Raw genomic sequence first — 13,951 nt, 5'->3', positions numbered from 1 at the left:
AAAGACCAGGTTTGTGACCACCTGAGGAACCTGAACATCCACAAGTCTATGGGTTCTGATGAGATGCATCACACAGTCCTGCCTGTCCTGCGAGGACAACTAAGAGAGCTGGCGTTGTGCAGCCTGCAGAAGAGAAGGCTGCAGAGTGATCTGTCAGCATCTGAAGGGGAGCTGCAGGAAAGAAGGGGGCAGACTTCAGCAGGGTCTGTGGTGATAGAACAAGGGGAAACGGTTTCAAGCTTTGAGGGAGTAGATTTGCCCAGAGATGTGGATGCTCCAGCCCTGGGGACTTTCAAGGCCAGGCTGGATAAGGCCCTGGGCAACCTGTTAACTGTTCATTGCAGGGGAGATGGACTAGGTAGACTTCAGAGGACCTCTGAAGTCCTTCCAACTCTAGGAAGAGATTCCAACTCTAGGAAGATTCCATAGAATCCCTTCCAACTCTAAGGATTCTATGATTTTAGAGGCTCTGCAGAGTCCAAAGGGAGAGAAGATATACTGCTAAATTCTTAGAGCTCTTTTTTAGGGAAGAGGGAAGTATCCTTGTCATGGAAACAAAAATGTTTGCAGTGATGTACCACGTGCTACTTGATGGTGCAACGTGTTCAAGCTGCAAGACGAATGCAGCTGGGCAGTTGTACAGTGTTGCAAAACTTTGTCTAACTTGGATTAGGCACTGGCAGCTACCAAGATCAGTTATCAAATAGTGAAATGTATCAGTGATGACAGCTTCTATCAAATACCTGGGCTACCAGAGTGCATCTCATGAGTAACTTAGATGTATTAGTCTTAGATTTATCACTCTTACGGTCTTCACTTTTTCCTAGAGGCACACATCTACTGTATTATTAAAAAAATAGAACAACTTATTGGTGTTGGCTAATTTGGTGTCATTTGAGGTAATTAGCTCTTACGGATGTAATTTCCTAATGTGTTTATGTGAAATAGTTGCCTTACATTTCAACAGCTGAAAAAGTGCTGTTTGGATCAGTAGAATATCTCCAAATTTAGAGCATTCTGCTGTTCATGATTTTATTTTTACAAAGACACAGGGAGCTGTGACTCTGTTGTTGCTGTGCATCCTCCAGAAAACTCAATGCTGCATCGATTTCAGAAGCGATAAGGATGTGGATTGCCAAGCATTCTTTTTTTACTGCCTCATTTCCTTTGTTTTATACGTAGATTCTCAGCGTGTTGGGTTGAGGACTTCTCATTCCTTTTGTACGTACCACCTGCAGCGGGGTGTCCCAGTGCATGGCTGGTGCTCCTACGTGTGCTCCATGCTCAGAATCACGGAACCATTCAGGTTGGAGAAGACCACCGGGAACCCCAAGTCCAACCCCAGCCCACCCCACCATGCTCATTGCTCGCATCCCTCAGTGCCACATCCCCACGGTTCTGGAACACCTCCAGAGATGATGACTCCACCACCTCCCTGGGCAGCTGTGCCACTGCAGCACTGCTCTTTTGGAGAAGAAACAGTTCCTAATATCCAGCCTGAACTAAATGAGAAATGTAGTTGTGTGCCCTCCCTATGGCTACACCTCCCAAAAACAGAGCTGCTTCTGTGTCATTTAGGTAAGCCTAGGGTTGGTTTAACTGGGAGATCTCCATAGTCGGTGTGGCCTTGTGACAGAGGCGTATGACACTTGGGTAGTGCTGGTGGATGCTCCTGTGCTGGGGAATACCACTGCCATCCCACGGAGATCTAAGAAAGCTTTGAGTCGGGACCAAAAGATGATACAGTGGGTGCAGTGAGATCAATGGAGCATGGGGATGTGTGAGTGATCCGACACTTGTTTAGAACTTCAGTTTGTTTTCTCAGAGCTGCCAGTGCCAAATACCCTCCAGTGTCTGTATGAAGCAGATGGCACATCTTGATTATGTTGGTAAAATCCGAATGTGATTTTAGGAACGTGTCACCCTCATGACAGCAGTGAGAGTCTCAACTTCACCCAGGGCAAAGTGCAGGAGTGGGAGTTCGGCAAAGTTGCGATTGGAAGCTATTTTTGGTCATTTTTTGCTCCTTGATTGTAGCCAGGAGCTGTTGTGTGGTGGAGAACTCTCGTGAAATGGCCGCCTTCCTTCTACGTTTGGTCATGGTTTGCTCTGAATTCCGGCTTGAGCTCCCGTTCTCTTTCTGACAAACTGCATACCTGTAAAACAGAGAAGGCATTGGACGAACAGGAGGCATTTATGTGCTTCTCAGAATGTGTCTGATGACTTTCACTAGGACTTTTTCGTGCCGTACATCTGGATCCCATTAGCTGTTTAAAATTGGGTTATTTTAAGCTTGTGACTGCACATAGTTGAAAGGGGGGGAGTACTGTATTTTTAGTTCATCTCGACTGTAATTTCTTTCCAAATTAGTAAAGTTCAGCCTTTTCTTTCTGAACGTGTTGATTTCAAGGCAGAAAACCCCATGGAAACACATGCAAATCTTGAGCAGGAACTCTGGTTCTACTCTTTCAATTTATTTTCACGTTAGACTCTCCCAAGCCTAAACAAAAGCAGAGACAAAACCCCAGTAGAGTTCCTACAGTGCAGTTCCTACAGCTGAGCTCCAGCCAGGAAGAGAGGTGAGTACTTGATCTGTGTACTGGGATGCATCTCGTACTCTGTCTGTGCTGCATTTGGGTCCTTTTAGAGGCAAAGAATGAGCGTCTCGTACCTGGAGACCATACAGAAGAGTGCTTCTTTTGTGCCAAGTAATAAATCAAATTTACCCTGTCAGTACATTACAGATTGCGGATTCCTATTGGATGGAATCAATGATTGGGATCTGCGGCCCATTCATAGGATGGCACTGATTGCTGCAGTGCTTGTAGACAGAGTTATTGTTCCAGAATAGTTTGATTCCCCTTACCAAAGCTGAGAGTTTCTTTTATGGCACGGTATGTTTGAAACTAATTTGCTCTGATCTTTAAAAGAAGCACGAGACGTTCAGTAAGAGCCTGAATTCCCAGTTATCAGTGATGTGAATGGCTCAGAAGGCTGCAGCCCTCTGCTTACGCCACTGAACCTGTTGCAGTACCAAGATGCAGGATCCTTTACTGGTTTTACACTACTAAAATTGGGGGGGATGTTCTGGTTGTCCTCCTCACTCATGCAAATTGTCTTCTGAATCATTTTGGTTTCACAAAGTTCAGCAAACTTCAGCAAATGTTTTTTCCTTCTGATTTGAGAGCATTTCGCCTGCCAAATTCTCTGACGACTGCAGATGTAGTTTTCCTGTATTTCTTGTTCATTTCCAGTAGTTTTGTTTCATCTTGTGGGCACGGTGGCAATGAGTTGGCAGTTGGACTGGATGATCTTAGTGTTCTTTTCCAACTTCAATGATTCTATGATTTGCTGATTAACACTTCAGTCACAGTATCCGTGCATTTGGTAAAGTGAGCTGCCAGGGTTGACCTTGAGCTGAGTGACCCCAAGAGTAATTTTCCTTTGGAGCCACAGAATCAAAGTGGTTGCATGATGTGAGGTAACTCAGTGTGCTTCAGTTTCTTCTGCTAAGCCTGAGGAAGGCATCCAGCTCTTTCTGCATCATCAATTTAAGAAAACCTTCATCTTGATCTTGATTTAAGAATTACTTGAGAGCCAGCCAACAAAGTATGATTTCTGCCATCATCCCCATTGTTTCCCTGTAAGATCTCCCAATGCTTTCCTGTTTCCTCCTTTCCAGCTCAGTGATTCTCCAGGTGTTTCCCTGCATAGGTTTAAACCATCGTGCTCTAATAGTGCAGTCCTGCACTTCATGCAGTATCGAGGGAAGGTAAGGCAATAAATCAGAAAGTAAACTACTGCCTGAATGAGCCGAGACTTGTGTAGTTCTGTTATACACAACTACTGAGCTTAAAGGGATGTTGCAGCCAAGCAGTTAATCTTGCTCTCCCAAAGCAGGATCAGCAACATCCATCTGTTTTCTTGTTTATTCGGCACTAGTTGAGAAAGAGAAACATAGCTGGAGGATTATTACTAATTTTTCTTTTAGAAAAGGGAGCAGATGTTTGCTGGAAGCCAGAGGGATTTCCCACCCAAACCATCCTATGGTTCTATGAGTTTGTGATTTCAAACAGACAAATATCCTGCTGAATTCACACCCTACAGTGTAAATAACTTGTCTAAGAGGAGATATCCAGGAAAAGGCAAAAGAAGAAGTCAAAATAATTCAAATGTCTTCACCTTTCTGCTGGTTTCACTTTTATGTGCTAATATCTGGCACCGGATGACAACTGTGAGCCTTGATGGTGCTTGTTGGGTAACTGGATGGCCTGTTGGCAGAGCTCAGTCTCATGCTATGTGGTGACGGCGGAGATCACGGAGTGCCCTAAGCACCATGGTGTCAGCAGGATGTGGTATTCCTCCCACCAGTGCCTTTGGCAATGCTGGAAAAGCAAATGGCATGGTATGGTGTCAGAATGGACACGTCATCAAATTACCCTTCTGTTGCATTGTCTGTAGCTGTGGTTAATCAGTGTGTTCCTCTGTCCCAGGGCCTCAGGCGGAGCTCTTAGTCCTGCCTGAGCTGGAACTCTACAAAGGGAAGACACAAGGCAGCATCAGAGTTGGACTCGGTGATCATAGAATCATAGCATGGCCTGGGTTGAAAAGTACCACAATGATCATTGGGTTTCAACCCCCTGCTATGTGCAGGGTCGCCAACCAGCAGACCAGGCTGCCCAGAGCCACATCCAGCCTGGCCTTGAATGCCTCCAGGGATGGGGCATCCACAGCCTCCTTGGGCAACCTTGATCCTTATGGGTCCCTTCCATCTCAGATTATTCTAAGATTGATCAATATTTTAGGGTTTGCAAATCTTGAAGGATCCTGATACCTTGCAAAGTGTCATCAGATCCTGCCAGAATGGAATTTCTTATTCAGTTTGGCCTTTGGCACAATTAAACTTCTGTTGCAGCTTAGTTTCTCAGAAGAAATACTTCTGTGTCAATTACATTTAAAGAAGCAGACAACAGTGTAAGGAGCCTCTATTCCACAGATTGCAGAGGTAATTGACTGCAGATGTATCTTCTCCAGTATTCTTGCAGCTGGGACATGGGGCTGTGCTGGGTCCAATCTCAGTTTATCTAACAAATTGGGTTTCATGAGGTTTGGCTGACACATGTTCCACTTTGTCTCCTCAACTTTAATCTAAGAGAGCTGTTACAACTTCACCTGGCAAACTCCTCTCCCAGCCAAACCAACAGCAGGAAGTCCTGAAACCTTGTGGAAGAACCAGCTGGCCTAAAACCTGGGGCCAAGCGTGCGGAATTATTAGTTTTGGAGCTCTCCGGGCTATGTATGCTTGGGTTTAACTGCTCTAAGGCGGAACTCTCCAGTACCTGTGGGATCCTTTGGCACTGCCATGCAGTCATGTCTCTGTCCTCACCGCCTGTTGTCAAGGTGACATCTCCATCTCTTATCTCCCGTTCCTCTTTGGGATGAGAAGAATCCCTGAATCCACTGAAATTCTTTTTGGTCAGATCCCGTCCCCATCTTCCGGAACCTTCAGCTGATGATGAAGAATATCTTTGGTTATGCAGAAACAATGCAGAGCAGCTCACGGAGTATTTTAACAGCAGTGCCTTGCTCGGTTCATTGCTTTCCCAGGTGTCGCTTTGCATTCTGTAATTATTTCTGCAGCTTCCCTCCAACAGTGCTCTTAGGATTTAACGGCATCAAGAGGTATAATCTTTGCTCCACATATTTTTCCAATTAAGAAAGCCTGAAGTGAAGAGAGAACTCACTTTGCTGTATTTCTTTTCAAATCTAAAGGAAACAAGCTCAGCTCCTCAAGCCTTGTCCTGTGGGACTCAGAATATTCCTCTGTACATGCACGTCCCTGCCTTATACCTGCTCTTGGCTGCATGCTAAGTCCTTAAAGGGCTGTGAACTCTCTGAGAGTTTTCAGGTCCAAGGACCCAGGGGTGTGTTTGGGACCAAGTTTTGTTGCTTTTTTTGCCTTAGCCCTTACAGGGAGCCTCCAACTATTTCATTTGCTGAATCTTTTTCAGTTTTCCCATGTCTTTTTCCGAGACCAGTGGGTAGAAACATACAGTTTGAAACATTCACGTTCTGCGGATACACAGAATGATGTCTTCTCTTGGATTTTCTAATAATTTAACATTTTTTGCTTATCCCTTTCCATCACATTTTGCATCTGTCTTTGCTTTTTGACCTGTGAATGAGCGTGGAACTTGAGAACCACAGAGATGTGGCACTGAGGGACGCGGTCATTGGGCACGGTGGGATGGGTTGGGCTTGGGCTTGCAGATCTTACAGGTCTTTTCCAACCTGAATTGCTTCTAGGATTCTATCCCCATCCATACCGCTTCACTGTGGCGCCCGCAGCTGAGTTCAAGCAGCCATGCCTTGCTCAGCTTTTGGAGCTCTCCTTTTGTTCTTGAGAAGCTGTTGTGGTTACAGCTGTCAGTCTGCAGCCGTTGTAGCACCAAGGGCTTGCATGCACAAATTGCTGTAGTGTTTCTTTATGGCATCAGCTCACGGGTTGAGTCTTCCTCCCAGGGCTGTATTTTAGTTTGTTCTGCCATTACTGGTCATGAAAGATTTGTTTTCTTAGTTGCAAGACAGCATGAAAATTAAAGCGTGGATTGAATGTAAGAGTAGAACAGAGGAGCCTGTATTTGAGTTAATTTTCTGCTTCATGCAGAACCTTTAGTTTCTGCATTGATGGGCTTTAGAGAGGATGTGGTTTGTGTTCCTGCTATTCAAATGTCTCAAAGCCAGTAAGTCAGCCTGTTGCTGTGCATGGGTTTCAGATGTTAAGCTGCATTTGTGTTTGCTTCATGCTGAACAGTGTCGGTGGCCACAAGCATGGTGCTTCCCCATAGGACTCTCACCTGGACGTGAGGATGCTTAACTGGGTCTGTGTATTTCAGTCATGGTCCTTCTATGCAGAATATCCCTCATTTTTTCCATGTCCATCACCATTTTCTTTGCTTTCCTGAATCCTGTCACATTCTGTAATAAATCTTTTTGATGATGTGTGATCAAGAGTATTGCATGCAAGTGAGACAGCCAGTGTAAATTTGTTTCTTGAAACAAGTGTGCCAGGGGAGGTTCGGGTTGGATATTAGGAGCAATTTCTTCTCATAAAGAGCAGTGCTTTAATGGCACAGCTGCCCAGGGAGGTGGTGGGGTCACCATCCATGGAGGTGTTCCAGAACCGTGGGGATGTGGCACTGAGGGACGTGGGCAGTGGGCACGGTGGGGTGGGCTGGGGTTGGACTTGGAGATCTGAGAGGTCTTTTCCAATCTGAATAATTCTATGATAATTGCCTAATGATTTTCAGAACCCTTCCTCATGGAGCATGTTGAAAATCTCTGGAAATCTGTGGGAATTTCCCTTCTCTGGTGGCACTGAGCAGAGTCACACCGCAGCAATCATTAATGAGGAGTGTTATTATCTCTTGACTCCTTTCTGCTAAGAAAGGATTAGCTTAGCCTCATCTAATCTGCAGTTAATTGCTGCAGGAAGCAATAGTTGAAATAGTCAACATGCAGGGCTGGTTATTCTTTATAGTAGGGATCATCCTTCTCCCTGGGCTCAAACACTCTTCTGTACTTTGTTTTTCTCCCTTGATTGTACAGCCTGGTACTATTATCTGTACTGATTCCTCTGCAGATATATATACAGACCCTGAATTTGCTAACTTTCTCTCTTTTCAGCCATATTTTCAGCCATACTTCCATATATAGTCAGTCTCTCAGCTTTAGAGTGTGTTGCATATGAAGCATCTCACTGATCTTGCCTACACATACGTAGTGTCTGTTCTTTTACGCCATCATGCAATGCAAGACATTCCAATTAATGTCACTGTGCTTTTTTGGTCTCTTTTGTTGCACTGTTTCATTCTCAGCAGATGACCAGCTTCGAGTAGCTCAATGGCACTGATTTACCTGGCATGTTATGCATGTAGTGGGTTAACAATAGCTGCTGGCCAACACAGTACAAATTTGCCAAGACGATGGAAGGAAAACCATGATTGTGAGAGACTGATGCCAAATGGGTTCCCTGGTTGGCCACACAGCATCACCACTGCGGCCACAGCAAAATATCTTGAGTATCCTGTGCCAAATAGGTATATTTGAGCCATGTGAGCAGCTGTGGTTTAATTGCCTTCCCTGATTTGCTGGTTGTGAAGGGACTGTCCAAAAGTCTCAGTCATGTGGAATGAGAAACTTTGCTTTAGGACTCCACATAGCTAGGACCAGATTTATTTCAGGTCTGTCTGGGATCATTCAGTGACCGTGTATGTTCATGTACTGGTATATCCTCTATACTCTCACATACCTTTTTTAAAAAGGACCAAACAGTAGTCACAGTCCACTCTGTTTCCATGTCATTTGTCTTCCAACTCTTGCTTGGGATGCAGATTTAATGTGATGAGAAGCTGCTGTCAGGTAGGTGCCTGACCATAGGTCATCCCAGATGGAGACCATTGCCCATGTCTGCATTTCCATTTAGACTTCTGTGGAACTTCTTCTCAAGCTACTTCCACGATAAAAAAGAAATAGACAAGAGATGGAACATCTGAAGTCAGAAGAACTGCAATTGGGTCTCCAAGGAAGACAGCTGCCTTGTTGCTATACAAATGGGAAACAGAAATGATTCTTCTCTTACACAAAAAGTAACACTTGCTAGAGGTGCAATTTTCCTGAGCCTCATGAGATGATCTGGAGTGGTGAGACCTGGATAATGCACTGCTGGCAAATGCATAAAGATTCAATTTTCCATACTTTTTTTTTCTTGCAGTGTCATCAAGACTGTCACAGACATCCTCCCCTCAGACAAGCTGCCAGTCACCTTCCATCCAGACAGGCAAAGTCATCTCCTCATCCCAGAAGCACAGCAAGAAGGCACTCAAACAGGTAAGCGCCCTAGTCTGGAACTGAGTTTGGGTATTGCTGCAGTAATTTCATTTCTCTGGTAGACCATCTGAGGGAAACTCCACTCTGTGGGACAGTCAAGGCTTCCTGCTTGTTGCATAAAACAGGGCTTTGCTAGATTATAGAATCATTCAGGTTGGAAAAGACCTCTGAGATCCCCACGTCCAACCCCAGCCCACCCCACCGTGCCCACTGCCCACATCCCTCAGTGCCACATCCCCACGGTTCTGGAACACCTCCGTGGACGGTGACCCCACCACCTCCCTGGGCAGCTGTGCCACTGCAGCACTGCTCCTTATGAGAAGAAATTGTTCCAAATACCCAACCTGAATCTCCTCTGGCACAACGTAAGGCCATCACCTCTTGTCCTGAAAATCATCCATCTCTCTTAAAGGAGATTCAGAATACCATCTTGCTTGAAAAAGCTCCTGGAAATTTTATCACTGTTATTTTAGAGAATAAATATGAGATTCTGATTTTCACCCAAACTTTTTGATGAATGTGCTCAGCTTTCTACAGTCTGTTTTAGAAAATGGAAGGTTTTTCTGAGAGAAGAATTAAGTCCTCTACCTTCTTCCCCTCATTAGGGGCATACTTTCCCTTCCAAGCAATTCCGTGGTGCAGTGTGTATTTATGGAGCTGACAAAGGGGAATCAGAGCATGCTGGCTTTGCACGGCTCCTCTAGTGGGCATTAGGAGAGAAGGAGCAGGGCTGGTTGTTTTGTGTGCTCATATGTAGAACTTATTGCTTGCTCTCAGGATGGAACAGATAACTGTACCTCACACAGTCTGGTTCTTTTAATGAAAAAATGCAGGATGAATTATTCCCTCGAGCATCTTATTTGCAGGTGTTTCCCCAACTGCATTGTTTAGTTTTCCGTGATCTTTAGAAAGGAAGTGCTTTAACAGGGTTAGACTTAGTCCTTAGTCAAGCAAAAATCTGCAAGGAGTTATGAATCAAGCTGCAGAGGAGGTGCTGGTCGAGGGATTACGGAAGCTTGTCACAGACAGATGAAATCCTGATGTGTTCTGGATAGGGTTTACCTTTTCCCAGCCTGTTTTCCCAGCTTTTCCCAGCTGAGAAACAACGCTCAGGATGGTATTCAGCTCTTAGAGATGCCTGTGGTGTTTGGAAAAGGATTCGCAGTGAGAGATGAGGATTCAATTAGAACATACTGTTGAGGAAAATATTGCAGGTGAAGATAAAGAAATGGAATAAACTGGAGCTTTGTTTCCAGCAGGAGTTAGATGGATGTCAAATCTCTCTTCTTTCTAATTCTTGCCTAATAGTTTCCCACTTTTCATCTCTGAATTCCCTCTGCTCCTCTTGCCACCAGCCTTCCCCACCTCTGCATCCACCCCTTGCGTCTCTGCTCTCTCCCCACACTTCACCCCACCTTTCTTCCTGCAGTGTTTACCTCTGGAGCATTCTTGTTCCAACGCTGACTCCGTGTGTAGTGAAATATGTCAGAACTGGTGAGGTCCAAAATGTAGACAGTCTTCTCAATTTCACTGTTCTCAGTCTTCTTGGGCTGGGGAAAAAAAAGCCAGAAAGAAAGAGAAATGGGGAAACACATGTTGGCCTTGACACATGGCATACCTTGATCATACTGCACCATTCTGCAGCTGTCCATAAGGCCAGAAGCTGTTCCTGATGGTCACTGTCTTCCATCACAGCAGCATTTCTCCCTGAATTTTCTTCCCAGATTAGAAAGACAGGGAGCTGTTGGAGAGGGTCCAGAGAAAGGCCACAAAGATGATGAGAGGGCTGGAGCACCTCCCCTACGAAGACAGGCTGAGGGAGCTGGGCTTGTTCAGCCTGGAGAAGAGAAGGCTGCGGGGTGACCTCATGGCAGCCTTTCAGTACCTAAAGGGAGCCCATAAACAGGAGGGTAGTCAACTCTTTGAAAGGGGAGATAATAGCAGGACAAGGAAATGGTTTTAAGCTGAAGGAGGGAAGATTGAGGTTGGATATCAGGGAGAAGTTCTTTACTATGAGAGTGGTGAGGTGCTGGAACAGCTGCCCAGAGAGGCTGTGGATGCCCCATCCTTGGAGGTGTTCAAGGCCAGGTTGGATGGGGCCCTGGGCAGCCTGGGCTGGTATTAAATGGGGAGGTTGGTGGCCCTGCCTGTGTTGGGGGGTTGGAGCTTCATGATCCTCGAGGTCCCTTTCGATCCAACCATTCGGTGATTCTGTGTTCAATTCTGTGATTGTCTTCTGGGCACACTGGAAAAAAAGGTTTTGCTGAAGAGTGCTGTAACCATTCAACCATTCTAACCCACCTCCCTAAAACTCACTTTAGCTTTGGATCAAATGAAGAACATTGTGTGCCCATCCATTGCTTAATTTTAGTTCCAGTGGAATTCTGCCATTTTGTCCAACTGTCACACCAGCCACCTCTTCCTAAACACAATTCCTGCTGTAGACAGGAATAATCGTGAAAATTAGATAGAATGAGCAAGCATTAATAGCAAGAAGGAGACAAAGGTGTTATACTAGAAAAAAACATCATTCTTGTTTCACTCATAATCCTAAAGAAAGCTTTCATATTTTTAATTATGCCCGGATTATTTGCTAGCGTGCAGTGGAGGAGACAGCTGGCTGGACTCAGTGCTGGGTAATTATAACATCACTGGAGGGAAGAGAGAGCAGATTTCGAAGTGAGGATGTTTAACCCTTGAACACCATATTGCTGCATAAGCCACGTGTTCCTTGCAGTCTTTTGGAAGAGTTGTGAGTCGGAGATTTGCATTACCTCGATCTGAATTGACAGAGGCATGTCAGCGCTCATCCTGGTAGGATGATGAAACACACAGGGAGAATCCTCCTTGGTTATAGTGATTGTGTGGCGATACAGAAAAAAAAAGGCATTCAGATTCTGAAATTCATAATCCAGATTCAGAAAGATGGGCAGTTTCTCACCCTTTGCTGGAAAATGTAGGTACTGCCCCAATTCTTCTTCTCCTCTCCAGTTCTTTGACTTCTCCTCACATAGCTCAAGCAGCCATCGCAAAGCCATCAGAATTCAGATCTCGTTGGAGTTTTCAGAGATTAGGAGTCACACCCTCTGTTTTAATATTGTTTATGCTGCTGGCCTTCATCTTAATCCATTTTTGTTACCTGTTGTTGCCACACACACATGGAAGGAGTAAGGCCACGAGCTGAGTTGGGCTGCACCCTACAGAAGCTCTTGGGTTGGTAAATCAAACACCCACAGAATCATGGAATCATTCAGGTTGGAAAAGACCTCTGAGATCCACAGGTCCAACCCCAGCCCACCCCACCGTGCCCACTGCCCACGTCCCTCAGTGCCACATCCCCACAGTTCTGAAACACCTCCAGGGACGGTGACCCCACCACCTCCATGGGCAGCTGTGCCACTGCAGCACCTCTCCTTACGAGGTGATATTTTTCCTAATATCCAGTCTGAACGTGAGCTATGTTCTCTGGTTGAGTTCTGAACCCACAGCCAAAACCATGCTTTGATGGCCAAGGAGGGTGAACAAACTCCTTTTTACAAGGCTTCAGAGCTGGTTGGGCCTGAGCAGAGCACAGACACCCAGCAGTCACCCCTGGTGTGTGTGGCTGTTGCTCTGTTCTGCAGGGAAGGCAGGCAGCGACCCGCAGACCTGTGATGAAAAGGAATGTGTGGATGAGGGGAGAACAGGGTGCTGTAGTCCTTGCCTGTACCAAGGCTTTTCTCAGGCTCTCCCACACCATCCATATGTGCAAGTCGAGATGTTACAATCTCGATGACAAAACTATTACATGGGAATTGAATTTGTATTGAATATCTCCCTATCTTTTTTTTTTTCCAAGCTTCTGACCTCAATAACAGGAGATTAATGGAGCATAGCAGAGAATATTTACTCTCCCTGATTTTCAATTTTGTTGTTTTTCAGTTCCACTGAATATTTTTTTTTGCCCTGCAGTGCAAGTGACTATTTAGGAACTACTTAATAGACAGGAAAACGGGAGTCTGCCATGTCACTTGGTTCTTTGTATCCTCCCGTTGTCAGTCTTCTTCGAGTGGTGCCTTTCCAAACTGCAGGTCTGTCTTCCATTTCCCTTATCTGGCAGGTTCTGGGGGCTCCTGGGTATTTATATTCCCTCTCCTGCTTATAACTCTATTTTATTATTATTGTGTAAGATAGTGGTGGTGTCTCATTGACAGCCCCGCTCATTGGTATATATGCAGCATACTGTTTTCTCTCAGTTCCTATTCCTACATTCTGGTGCGTGCTTTACCTGTTGCACTGTATTCTGTTCATTGGAGTTTTGAGTTCATTTTTGGAAAGCAGACACTTTGGTTTGGGTAGCAGCTGCAGTTTGACCAAATTGCCTTCTTACTTCCTTGTCACAGGCACTGGTGCTTCCTTGGCAAAGCTGTAGTTGACTTAACAGCCTTTATTGTAGCGAAGGATTCTATTCTTTATTACTTCCCTAATTAAAAAAAAAATCTTTCCTACTGGATGTTGTCTCTGTCAACTGTTTTTAGTAAGCTGCTACTTGCTTCTCCAGGAGGTGAAAATGAATTACATTATGGATCTTTGAAGTTAGTTATATAATTACTACTTGAACCAACTCCAGATTTGGGATTCCTTCTCGTTGTGCCCTCTAGAGATATCTTTCTTCAATGTAACAACACAACCTAGGGCGTTCTGCAACCATCAGCTTTTGGCTGTAGGTGCAAAGGTAGGACATGTGTGTACCTGTAGTACTGTGTTTAAATAGACACTGTGGGTGTCCCATGCACAATGAATGAAAACTTCTTATGTGCTCACAGTTAGAATCCAGCTGTCACCTACTGTAAATCAAGACGCTTGTACTACGTATTAATGATTTCTGAGAGCATTTTGAATTTCCTCTTCCCCAGGCCTTGAAACAGCAGCAGCAGAAGCAGCAGCAGCAGCAATGCAGAGCAGGCATGCCGGTGTCCTCTAATCAGCACACCCTGCTGAAGGCCGTCAAGGCAGCCAGCGCCTCCACACCTACAAAGCCTGGTACGTGGCAGCAGCACTCCTGTCATGGTCACTGTCGCTG

The 13,951-nt window shown here is 45.2% G+C and overlaps 1 protein-coding gene across 6 annotated transcripts in view; it reads left to right on the top strand.

Moving 5' to 3' along the window:
- The window catches only part of ASXL2 (additional sex combs like 2, transcriptional regulator), an 89,704-nt gene that overhangs the window by 52,476 nt on the left and 23,277 nt on the right, over positions 1-13,951 (top strand). For 5 of the 6 annotated variants that reach the window (XM_015285098.4, XM_046938957.1, XM_046938956.1 and 2 more), the window contains 2 exon segments: positions 8,774-8,889; positions 13,785-13,911. In XM_015285098.4, coding sequence (XP_015140584.3) covers positions 8,774-8,889; positions 13,785-13,911 — 243 coding nt within the window. 6 annotated transcript variants of the gene reach the window in all.

Source organism: Gallus gallus, chromosome 3, assembly GCF_016699485.2.
Source record: "Gallus gallus isolate bGalGal1 chromosome 3, bGalGal1.mat.broiler.GRCg7b, whole genome shotgun sequence".
Taxonomy (NCBI): domain Eukaryota; kingdom Metazoa; phylum Chordata; class Aves; order Galliformes; family Phasianidae; genus Gallus; species Gallus gallus.
The sequence above is the reverse complement of the archived record's forward strand: the minus strand, read 5'-3'. Positions and strand labels throughout refer to the sequence as shown.